At 40.9% G+C, this 12727-nt stretch overlaps 1 protein-coding gene across 3 annotated transcripts in view; it reads right to left on the bottom strand.

Annotated features, from left to right (window-relative positions):
- Nucleotides 1-12727, bottom strand: part of TRPC5 (transient receptor potential cation channel subfamily C member 5) — a 97275-nt gene that overhangs the window by 24815 nt on the left and 59733 nt on the right. For all 3 annotated transcript variants that reach the window (XM_048960078.1, XM_048960079.1, XM_048960077.1), the window contains 3 exons: nucleotides 9254-9590; nucleotides 5879-6018; nucleotides 2169-2491 (listed from right to left, as the gene is read on the bottom strand). In XM_048960078.1, the coding sequence (XP_048816035.1) occupies nucleotides 2169-2491; nucleotides 5879-6018; nucleotides 9254-9590 (800 nt within the window). The remainder of the gene's footprint in view (nucleotides 1-2168; nucleotides 2492-5878; nucleotides 6019-9253; nucleotides 9591-12727) is intronic.

Here is a 12727-nt window from a genome sequence, read left to right as displayed (position 1 = left end):
AGGAATCAAAGGGGACTGATTGAAAGCTTTTCACATTTTTTCTTCCATTAGGGATGAACTATGAGCAAACTCGAGGCAACACCATCTCTGATTTGAATTCACTGCAGTCGTGCTTGCTTTCTCCAGCACAACGGTGTAATTTTCTGTTTTGCAGGTTGCTCGTTCTTAGCCATTCACCCATGCTGTGCATCTGCTCAAGGGCCAAATGTCAGCTTGTACTGGGGGTGTTAATAATGACTATTTAAACTTTTAAGAATACGTTAAATAAATTTCTTAAGCGAGGCTCCAACAAAAAAGTAACTGCAGAGCATTCTGTCCCCTGCCAGCAGACCTCAGTCCTAATGGATCCCCTCCCACTGCGATTCTGTTTTAAACAAACCTCTGTCATAAAGGCTGAGCCCCCTCAATTTCCTTCCTGTGCTCTGTTCTCCTTGGCAGGGGGCTTAAACTGAATGGTAGGGTGGGAGAAATTGTGGTTTGTATTGAAGCCGATCCATACTCCTTCTGTTAAGTGGTTCTGTGTCATTTCCAGTTCCAAAGATGTTGTGCCTTCTTACTGACTTACAGATCTTTTTTTTTTTTTTCTCATTCCTGCTGAACAAATGCTCTTTTTCTTTAGTCAGATCCTCTTGTTGCTTCCTTCACTAATCTGCCAACACTGAAAACTAGTTTGTAATGGAGACAGGTCCAAACTAGAGTGCAGAACTGGAACACATCTGTTCACTGTCGCTCTGGGGAAAAGCAGACTCCAGTCCTAAATTTCGTGGGTTTGACCCTTCCTGAGGTAGAAGCTGTCACTTAACAAACATGGTGCTTGCCAAGCATTTCTCCCTCTGGCTACTGCATCAATATAGATGTAGATAAGGAAATAGCATTTGTTATTTAACTCCTTTGCAAGGGCAGCACAATGCATTTTTGGAGCATTCAAAGCAATTAAGACAGAAAAAAGACTGAAGTCTTTAATTCTGTTTTTCATTAGCACAGTGCAGTTCCATTCACTTCCTCCAGATATAGATGAGTTTAATGAGAAAGTTAATCAAGTCTGTGGTGTTCCTCCTCTGCAGTGGAGAAGAGCAGCACACCTGGCCTACCAGGACACCTCTTGTGAGTTTGGACTTCATCCTTAGAAAGTCTCCCTCTTCTTGTAAGAATGGAGCCTACAGGATAGTACCAGAGCCTTTCCTCTTCCAACCTAGTCATGTGGCCTAAGCTGTCTTTGCTTTTGATAACAATGCAATGTCACAAATCCTTTTTTTAACCTCCAGCCTTCAGCTGAAGAAGAGTGGAGAATTACTGGGCGTGATGACAAGTTTTATTTAATTTTGCCTGACGTGGTGGACAACAGTTTTGTTTTGCTTGCTTGCAGGGCTTAGGCCCTTTTCTAGATGGTGCTTTATTTATTTCTCTTCCTGTTGTGTGTTAAGTACTGTGCAAGCAGCAAGAACAATTGGAGGGGGGCTGATTATTATAATTATTTCCACTATTAGTAATTAAAACAAATAGATCACAGAGACAATTCACGTTATTTTTCAGCATGTGCTATCACTTTCAGCCCTGCCAGCTGTCATCACAGCAATTTCCATGCCAGCATCTCAGTAATGTAGTAGTATTTGCAGCAAAATTGATTTTGATGTGATTTTAGTCTCACCCTGCTGCAAGGGAATCAGAGGAGCCTGCAACATCATGTGTGGATAAAAATGGCCTAGATGAGCTTGTTGTTGTTGTTGCTCTACCACATTATTTATTAATACAGCTTTTTCCTACGTTCATCTCTTGATTTCTACATTTTGTTTAGCTTTCCCTCCTTTCTCCCAGAATAAGACAAAACAGTTATTGCAGCGAAAGGATACCTATTTTCTCACATGCCAAAACTGAACGCAGCAGTAATAACATTTCAGTTGCAGGATGATGCAGAGAGACTCTCTGGACCAGAACTAAAATGATTGTCTCTCACTTCCAGACCTAAGAGGCTTTCTGACATCAAAGCTCAGCAGAATGTCTGCCCCAGTTAACTCACACCTTTCCTGCACAGTTAAGCAGCTCACCTGATATTTACAAATGAATAAATAAAGTTGCTTTTGGTGCAGTGATACAAAGCATGCAAAGGCAGGTAAGAACAGGGGACAGTCAGAGTTGTCCTCAAAATCAGACAGGAAAGAACATCTTACGTGGAGAAGGCATTGTTCTGTTTCTCACATCGGATCCCCTTGCAGTTGTTGGGTTCCTCCGAGGCACTGGTCTCATAGTAAAAATAAAGCTGGTTCAGTCCATTGGCAAAAGCCAGAAGCACCAGACAGTAGATAAAAAGGAATTTAAGGATGTCTAGCAGCATGCGTCCCAGAGAAATCTGCAGGGGTCCCAGGTGTGAATTTGCTGTAAACAGGGATATGAGACGCAAAGAACTTAAAATGTTGGATATTGCAAAGAGGGCTTCTGCAATGAGAGTCGGGTGCCACATTTCCCATTCCTCCCTTGGACGTGAACCGTTGTACTGAAAGAAATAACACAGGTATAAAGGTGAATTACGTTGTAATCATTTTGAGGTAAACTTGAAACTCAAACCTGCTAATACTAATGCTTTACCTATAAACATTGACCAGACAAAGACACAACAAGTACTTTTCAACTCAAAGTATCAGGATCCCACTATCAGTCAGGATTCACGATTGAAGCTGAGTTCATCAGAACAGAGCTTTTTAACGAATTCTTATGAGATCCCCTACAGATTTAGACTGTTCTCTAGAGATATTTTTGGGATATCAGCTTTTCTCTGGGGGTTTCTGGTATGTGGGCTGTACTGAGCTAAAGTTTGATAACAGGTCTTTGGAATTGGATAATTGTGGGTAATTCAGGTCCTTGCACTGATATGTAACATCCTTCTCTTATAATATTTAAAGGGGTTCTGACTGCTCCTTAGTAGGTACAGATCATTTCCAATTACCTTTTTTCTTTTTCCTCCTGAATACTACCATACCTCTGAAACATTGCTTATTCCAGGATGAATGTGAGAGAGAGACAGAAAGGAGAGAAGAAGGCAAGCAATGAACTAAGGAACATAAGAAGTGAATGCTTTCCCTCTGCCAAAAAAGCGCCAACAGCCCAGAACCAAAACATGTTCTTCATATTAATTTTCTTATTAGTTAATTTGCCGTGGCAATTTTTGGAAAGTTGCTTAGGCAGAGGTCATAATTACAGCCAAAATACTGGATACAATTGAGTGCATCAGTTATAAAATTAACTTGGTTTGTAACGCAGCTGTAAAAGCAGAAGCATTATCTGAGCCAGATGCAGCCAGATGTAAATAGGTAACATGAAAGAGCTGGTTGTAAACACACAACTTCTCTGGCAGTAGAGAACGGAGTTCAAGACATTTTAACATCGAGGAATTATTTCTTTTTTAGCATTTATTTTTGCTGATTTAACACATAAAAAGGCAATAATGTACTTAGGATTGTATTGCTAGTACTGTAGCCAGAATGTTTAGGACTCTAAAAACTTTTAAAATACTTTTTAAAAGGAAATGGTATCAATATATCACTGGCAGATGAGTTTCTAGGGACTTCCCATTTAAATCTGAAGGTGCAATACATGAATTCACATTTTTCTCAAGGAGGCAACTAAAAACAATAGTTTTAAACTGTTCCTCCATATGAGGGCACTGAGACATGATAGAATTTCAATGTGACATGTGATTGCTTCTGAAATTTCCAAACTGTTCATTATTTCATGAACATAACAGCCTGAGCTTGTTAACTTGATTTGAAGATGGGTCTTAAAACATTTACAAACAGGTGGACATTTTAAACTTTTCTGCCAATAATTAATCAACAGTGGGAGTGGATAGATGTGATCAGCAAGCCTCCCCTTCCTGGAGGGAAGATTTGCACAGCTTCCTTCTGCATGCTGACTGGACAAATCAGCCCTGGGGCTCTGTGCCAGGATAGGATGCATGTAAAGGACTGTGAAAAGGTCCTCATCTCACATCTATTTTTAAAGCAATTTGCTAGGATTGTATTTTGGCTCCTTGCTTGGAAAACAACAATCACTTTTGAACTGTCAACTGCAGGTAGCAGAGAAACTGATTTCAGAGTTACCTAATGAAAAGGCTAGAGTTGTTCAATTTAGGCTTCAGAAGATGAAAAACAAAGTATACAGAGTAGTTCAAACAGGTTATAACAGACAGGCATATTTATCCTTCCTCATTACGTGATAATTCAATGCAGAAAACGAAAACTGATTAAGAAAGTATTTTTACCCTATAATTAGACTGAAGATTTCATTGTTACAGGACAATATTGAGGCCAGGACTTGAAACCAGTCAAATCAGGGGAAAAAAAGTATCCACATAAAAATTAGGATGGAAAACATAACCATCAGTATACAATTTATTTTCCTGATATTTGGCAGAAAGCAGAAATGTCCATGTAATCCTTTGGAGTTCTAAGAAATGTTAGACTATGGTATGTTGGCATATATACCAGCCGATTCCAGCCCTGGGCTGTTCTACAAATAGCAAAAACCTTTACAAGTCTTGTTGCAAAAGACTTCGAAGCCATTACCAATGTTTTAAATCCTCGTGTCTCAGAGCATACTGCAACCTTTACTTGACATAGGTCAGAACTTCTGTGAGCATGCTGTTTCAGAGCTACCACTGTAGAAGGTTTTAAGCGCTTCTCAGTATTGTTTGACATTGGTCCTTATCAAGAGCAGATCTTAGGTTAGCCAGGTTTAATTCAAGTGGCACTGATCTGCACTCAAACGGCTATATCCCTGCAATTATTCTGTATTCTTTCTTGTGCTGATGTACAGCTCTTTGTAGTTAGTCTGTGTGTTTCTGTAGTCCTTACAAAGTATATAAATGAAACTGTACTTCCTTTGTATGTCTGGTTTGGCTGTAAGTTTAAATCTCAGTGTGTGACCATGTAAGTTTGTGGATGCACAGCTCTTTTGGTAATTTGTATGTGAGAGAGAGAAATAAAAAGATTGTTAGCATTTTAGGATTTGTTTGTGAATGCTACAATTTTCAACATTTTCTGTATTGCTCACAGATTAAAGACCAGCCTTTCAAGTCTCTAATTTCCTCACTGGTTCTGAATGCCGGGAAAAAAAGATGTGACCTGTTTTTGCTTTGATGCTGTCACAGAGCTGCTTTTTCAGAGAGTAGCAACTGTCTTGAAGTTTTTCCCTTGAAAAACTAACTCACTACCATACAGCCTTCCGGATTTTTGACAGGCCCTGAAACAATACAGTTTTAAAGCTCCAGCATGTTGCTTTGTCATTTTCTTGCCTACAGATTAAACCTTGAATGTATATTCAAGAGGAGAAGCCGACTACTTTACATCAGATGGAAGCCACCTACAAGCAGGTGTGCTCTCAGCAGACTTTTCACAGACAAGTAATGTACAGATCATGGGTCTCAGTGACTACAGATTATAAATCTTGGTTGTAGATGTTTTCAGATAACCCTATTCTTCTTGTTCCTTTATTACTTTATTTAAAAATCACGCCTTCATGAAATTTAGCATTGTTGAAAGAGATCCAATGTCAACATGGAAAACAAAAGGTATCGTGGGCAACTGAGTAGCTACAAAATGCACAGCAAGTGGGGAAACTTCCACCCAGTGCCCAAACAATCTAATTCAATATTAGTCAAGGAGTAGTGATGGGAAGGAAGGTCATTCTCTACACAAATTAATAAGCTTTCCAGGTGAATTTTCAAATCTGAACTGTTGCGGTAACAGCAATTCTTAGACGTCTGTAATTGTGTGCTTGACTTTCTATCCTGTATACCAGGACATTGTGTGCTTTGACTGTTTCTATCCTGTATACCACAGTTCTCACAAACAAATTACAAATTCTCTTTCCCAAGTTACTGTACCTTGACATAGGCAACAATTTTAAGGGAGATAGTTGCAAGATAGAGGGAGTTCATTGCAAAATCCATCAGATTCCACCAGTCATGTACGTATTCATTGAATCCACCGTCCCACATTTCCTTGATTTCTCCCCAGATAAAACCTGTTGAAAGAAAGAGAGTTCACTGTCATGAGAAAGGTTTTATTTTCCATTAAAGCATTGTGTATATATGATGTGGTACAACTATAAATTAACTGTGTAGAAAAAAATGCCTCATTCCTTCTGTCTTCTAGAAAGTAAAACTGTGCTGATTATGAGGCATTTTAGCTTCATTAGGAATGCTATCTAGAGAGATATCAGAAAGACCTACATTTCCTATGTAGGGCTGCAGATACAAACACAAGGACACTATCTGAAACCTGAAGTTAGCTGTAACTACCTGAAGTTAATTGCAACTAGCATGAGTGGATTGACTCAGATGAAATTTGTTTTATACGAATGAAGTATTTAAATCACTGTACTTGGTATAGTTTTTAGTGTATTGTCTGCTTACACAGTAATCTGTGGCTCAGATGCACAGTACAGATTTTTTCTGACCTCCTCTGCAGAACATACAACACAAGTGTACCAGCTTCTGCATACCAGTATGTTCCCTCCCTGACCTGGGAACACCACAGCAGAGATGAAAGAAGTGAATTCATTCACTACACTCAGTCACTGCATTTATGCATCTTGCTGCACAAAAAGCCTAGGGACTATTTGGGGGGAGGGGGGTAAAAAAAAAAACAAAACTAAAAGGTACAGCTCAGCATGAAAAAGGGCACTGCAGCTTGGCATCGTATCTCTCAGCAGTGAGTCACATCATGCCAACCACGGCTATGGGTTTTGTGAGGTGAGAATTTGTTCCCAAAGCAATGGCGATAGCCCATCCTCTTTACTCTGAAATGCCTTCTGGTAATAATTGGTAGCATTTGCTAACCTTCACTTTACCTCTCTGCTGCTGCAGGGGTAAAACAGTGAGCTTCTATAGCTCATTATCAGTCTGCTACCTGGCATAACAGTTTTATTATAAGTAACTTATGTGCCCTTTATTTAAGATCTATTTAAGTACTTTTAAGAACCTAAGCCCGATTTAAAAGTGAATGGCAGGTAAGGTCACCATGTTTCTGAGTACATCCTTAGAGCTCTCAAATGTTTTGAAATAGCCACTTTACAATATCCTTGAATGAAGACCTGAAATGCACATGAAAAGAGACAGAACAAAATACACATCAAGCTGTACTACCGCTGCAGTTACTCAAATATCTACCCATGCCTAACCACGAATACTGCAGTGGTCACTGAAATGCCACTCCCAATTCATTTTTAGGACCTGAAAGTTCAATCTGAAAAGCAGATAATGTTGAAATGAACCGCTGCAAACATCCGAATATCAGTCTCAGCCCTTCAGCTTCCAGTCAGCAGGTCAATGGTCAGACAAGCATAATGTCAAGGCCAATAAGGTAATTTTATTACAACTGCCTCCAAATCTTTGCATGCACACAGAAACATAGAATAAATCAATGGGGAAGAGTCTGTTGAAGAACTCATACACTGTATTTATAGTGAGTTATCACTGCTGGTTACTATAGTTACAGCAATGCTGTGTGTGCTTGTTCACTCTCTCTCCTTTTGTAGTGGAAGATATTTCATAAATAATTACCTTTAATCGGGTGAAACTGTTCTAATTTCTCCATGCAATAAGCAATCCCACAATATCCCTATTTATCTGAAACAAAGGAACTCAAAAGTAAGAATAGAAAACTGTAGCAGGCTATTCTGAAAGGCTTTTTTGTATGGATTATCCTTTCATCTGCACATCAATTTTGCTGAAGTGCCCACCATTTCCTTCAATTTAAACCATGAAGTAAAGGATAAAATGAAGAAATCACCTTAGTTCAGAAAAGACATTCAGTTCTCTCAGCTTATTCTGAAGTTTCTACCTGCACATACATTTCAAATGCCATAACTTAGTTTAATGAGATAATGAGGTTTGAGTTACCTTTTTTAAGTTGCAATGAAGCTACACAAAGAACAAAATGCCCTCGGTCATGATGGAAAGTGATTTGTGAGCATGATTGCAACTCTTTTTCTTTACGCATTTCCCATCAGCAGTTTTAGCTTTGGCGCAGTGAAGTCCACTCAGCACAGCACCCGTTTGCTGCTGAGCCACCACAGAAAGGAAGAGCTGGGTCCTGGCGCTAGGCCAGGAGAGGCACCAGCAGGGAGAGTAGAGGTGGACACATAAGAAGCAGTGAGGAGCCACTAGGAGAGCTCTGGAGATGGAGGTTTGCTGAGAGAGATGCCCCTTACTGTGCTGTCTACAACAGCACAAGCATGGCTTTCCAGGCCCTTGACCCCAAGCATAAAACTGCAGCTCACTAATAACTAGCTGGGGGCTGTGAACTGAGCTAGAGTGCACAGAAAGGCTGGAAAAGAGACAGGAGAGCATGAAAACCATTGCCCCAAGTGTGCCTCATAGTATCACCTCAGCTCTCAGTGGTGCTACATGCTAATGGCAGAGCAAAGGAGATGGGGGCCTAAGGAGAAGAGAGATGATATTCCTAAGAATCCTAGGTTTTCACCTTCTGTTGCCTTTGAGCTCAGTTTGAAAGGATAAATACACCTTACCAAAAATGCACCTAAATTTGCTTCTCTGCTCTTCTCCTCTAGTGGCTTTATTTACTTTTTCCCATCTCACCTTGCTACCTCCTCACCCGTGCATCCTGCCTTTGGGGTCCAGGCACCCCACAGTTCTTGCCCAAGCCAGAACAGGTAACAACCTGAGGTTCAACCTGCTGTATTAGATACCCCTTCTTCTGCCTATACTGGAGTGATTGATACTGATTTGTTCAGTGTATACCAGCCCAGAGGCATAAGGCAGAATGAGATTTATCTTCCCTTCTCTGCTATCCTGTGGCCCAGGAACAAGCAGGGCAGGTACCTGTGTGCTGACTGCCAGAGCACATCAGCGAGAAGGCAAAAGCCTTTGGCTCTGCCCCCTGCCCCATCAGCCAGCAGAAGGAAGCCAGCATTCAGGTGGCTTTATTTGATACTACCATGACCCAGTAGCTAATTCTTGCACAGATGATGTGGGAAGCGGGGAAGAGAGCTGTGTCTGTTCAGGTTTACTCGGGGTCATCTCTAAAGGCACATCACATGGCAAAAGGGACAGCAGAAGAGCCCTAGGCCAACAAGATCTGTTGTACCAGAAGGAGCCCAGCTGTTTCATGCAGCTACTGAAGCTGGCTGCCAAATCTCTTTACAGGATGATGATGCTGAGATCAAGTCTCCATACAGTTGCCATGGGTGCGAGGCAGGAGACTGCAGGTCAAGCATTCTTGTGTTCCTGACTTACCTAGAACCCAGGGCAGGATCATCCACTCCACGATGGTGGGAGGCGGTCCCTGCATGTGAAGGTCAGTCCTGACGATATGCTGCGATGCCAGCAGGAGCATGAAGAGGAAGGTTAGGTATGAGCCGGTGTGGCAGATAAACTTTATAAATGGCTTTTTAATGAACAGTCCCAGCCTGCTCTTCGGTGCAATCAGATATGCCACAGATAGCACAGGGAATAGCAGTCCGATGGTGACACAGGTCAAGAGTTTTACTGCCCAGTGTTTCCGCCTCCAGCCTGGAAAACCATCATACCAAAGTGTTGCTAGTAGCTGCTGGCAGTTTGGCTGAGCAACAAACTGAGGAGGAAGAAAAAAGAAAGCTTATTACTGACTTGTACTTCATGTATGCTCTTCCTTATCTTACAGAGATCTTATACAAAACTTTGGGCTGGATATGAGGTAGAACTCCACTCTTCTTTTGTGCACAGGATTTCAGATTTCTTCTAAGAGATCTTTTCTATTTGAATCATCATTCAGTATATCAGGTACTCGCGATATATAAAGCCTCATCCAAAAGTGATACAACTAAAATTACTATGAGCTTTTTCTCTTATGGTTTTCCTTTCAGAACATTTTAGGTTTCGACAGTCTCAAACAAATCACTGTCAGCATCTTTAAAAAGTGACTAAAAGAGAAGTCAGGAGGGAAAAGATGGAATGCTCCAAGTGTGTGCATGTGTGCATGTGTTAGAGAGAGGGAGAGAAGATGTCTACAAATTGTGTGGGGTGCTGCACATGATTTTGTGCAAGGACTCCAGCATATGTGTGTGTGGGCTGAGCTGGGCATGAGACAGCATGCAATAATGCAAAGTTCAGCCAGGTGACATCTGCTGAGAAGCAGGACAGCACATTTGTAAACGTGTCTCTTTATTAAGGAAGAGAGCAATTGTAAAATGTAAGAGATTAAACAGAAGCAAAAAGAAACCTTTGATCACAGCAGCAAAAATGACATTTGAAAGTTTACTTTCTCGCTGTAAAATAAAACAGCTTTGTGTTGGTGATACATTGCATTTCGGTGACTCCATACAAGAAGTGCTCAGGTTGTAACTCCTGACTGTTTTAATACCTAACAACCCTTGGAATTTCAGACTCAAGCCAAAATATTTCTGGCCTATGCCAGAAGACTTATGTTCTTGATTATAACTAGACAGCCCCATGGTTTCCTAAACTTTTCAGACCCACAGCTAATTAGAGATATCTGCAAGATCAAGAAGGTTGCATTTATGTATTGGAATTTTAACCCATATTAATGAAGCTAAGCAATGACACAGGTTGCCCTGAGAGGCTGCAGAATCTCCTTGGAGATCTTCAAAGGCTTCTCAGCGTGGGCCTGGGCACCTTGCTCTTGTGGCCCTGCTGGAGCTGGAGCATGGGTGGCACCAGCTGGACCCAGAGCTCACTTCCAGTTTCAGCAATTCAGCCCTTTTAAACTCAGATTTCTGACTGTGCTCTGCAAGTTTAAAAGCAAACTTCTGTTTTCAGGATATCTGTTATTTTTGCTCTAATTACATTTAAAACAAACAAACAAAAAATAACCAACTGTTTGAGCATGGATACAGCTATCAACAAAAACAATCCTGTCACAGCATCTGTGACAGGACATGGCTGTATCAAAAGAATCACACTTCCAATTGACTGTAGTACTAACAGCATTCATCAAGAAGAAACCTCTGAGCAACCTGAAGATGATACTACTGTTTATTACACTTGGCTCATACATATTTAAAAGGGTTCTCTGTGAGGGATGTAGTGCTAACATGCTCTACATCCCCCAGCAGAGAAGCCAGATTTTATCAGCAAAGTACTCTTTCACCCCCATAATTCAAAGCAGCTCTTGGAAGGAAGATCTGTGGTGGCAAAGGGCCTGGATTCTAAATACCAGATTCCTTCTTAGTGTTCAACCCTGGAAGAAGCTCCCATCAGATACCATTCCCCACAGTGCTGACACAGGCCAGAGCTACAGATACATGGCCGTCCTTAACACATCTTTGATTTGTGCCCAGAATTTGCCATAGCTCTTAGTTACCTGAAGATCACATTTGGTGTAACAGAGACTTCTTAAAGGTAGTTTCAGCACACACCTGTATCTTTTAAAGATTCTCTCACTGCCAGAAGTGCTTAGCATTATTTAGCATGCACAGGGACTTTCTATATGCAATTCTCAGCACTCTATACCGGCAGAGCACTATCACTGCCATGTTCAAAATGGGAAACCAACGTGGAACAGAAGGAAAAAACAAGATTTCCTCAGTATCTGAGGAAAGACGGCAGCAGAACTCATGGCTGGGGTCCCTCAGGACCTGATCCTGAAGCACAAGTCAGCAAAGGAGTCCCAAGCTGCTGTTCTGACAGCAAGTAGTATCTGAAGGCACTTCTCTAGAGCTCCCACAGGACCTGAACACAGTCTGGGATCAGCACCAGGAACAATGTACAGAGGGAGGGGAAAAAATCAACCAAACAACTTTTCCTGCATCTCTTGTATTTCTCTATTTTTTTCTAGAACAGATTTTTGGTGTGAACAATGTTGTAGAAAACAAAATAGTATGTGACAGAAGTCAGGCAAAGTCTGACAAAACCATTCATTTCTGCAGGTATTTTTTGATTTTGTGAATGTATCTTAAACGCTGTAACAGGCTGCCTGTATCAGAATCACACTGCTTTTGGCTTTCGGTAGTTCAAAGATATGGACTGACCAAAATTATTACCGAAAACAAAATCTCCAGGAGGCATAGAAGGCATTTCTGAAGTTGGACATTTACATGTTATTACTACAGTAAATGTGGTTGCTGCATCTTACGTAGAAGCGACACAACACAAGTGGGCACGAGAAAAGAAAATAAAAGTGCATCTGATTTGGGATTAACTTACACATACAGCAGAAACTGGGCAGTAGCTAATATGGAGACGAACTCCAGAAAAAGCAAAGACCTGTTGCTCATAACTACCTGAAAGTCTGTGATGGTGAAATGCGAGACCTGGGGATGGTGATGAAAGAAACAATTCTACCGAAATTGAAAAGAACATCAAGCATTGATTCTCACTTGGTTTGTTTTTTAATCTGTTGTTTCAGAACGGTCAGGATGTTAGGTTTAAAAGCAAGAAGATACGGAAGGCTACACTGCAGTATTTTTTCATTTAAGATCACAAACAGGAGCTGTGACCGCTCGTGTTCTGCAGTCATTTGCATGGTAACAGATACTGCTGTTTCTCAGAGATGAGACACAACTTTTTGTTGAGGGGAAAAAAATATATATACGCATTTTCTCTTTATCACATATGATAGAAACCTTTAAGGGGAGAACAAACTGTTTTTCCCTTGAGTCAAAGTCAGAGTCATTTGAGAAATCAAATGACTATGTTGCTCTGGTTGCTGTGCAACTTGTGAGCATCTTAAAAGTGCCTCCTCTCTGCCTAATAGCTCATTTATAAAATCTG

This window comes from Lagopus muta, chromosome 13, assembly GCF_023343835.1.
Source record: "Lagopus muta isolate bLagMut1 chromosome 13, bLagMut1 primary, whole genome shotgun sequence".
NCBI lineage: Eukaryota > Metazoa > Chordata > Aves > Galliformes > Phasianidae > Lagopus > Lagopus muta.
Note: the sequence above shows the minus strand (reverse complement) of the source record. Positions and strands in the feature narration are given on the sequence as shown.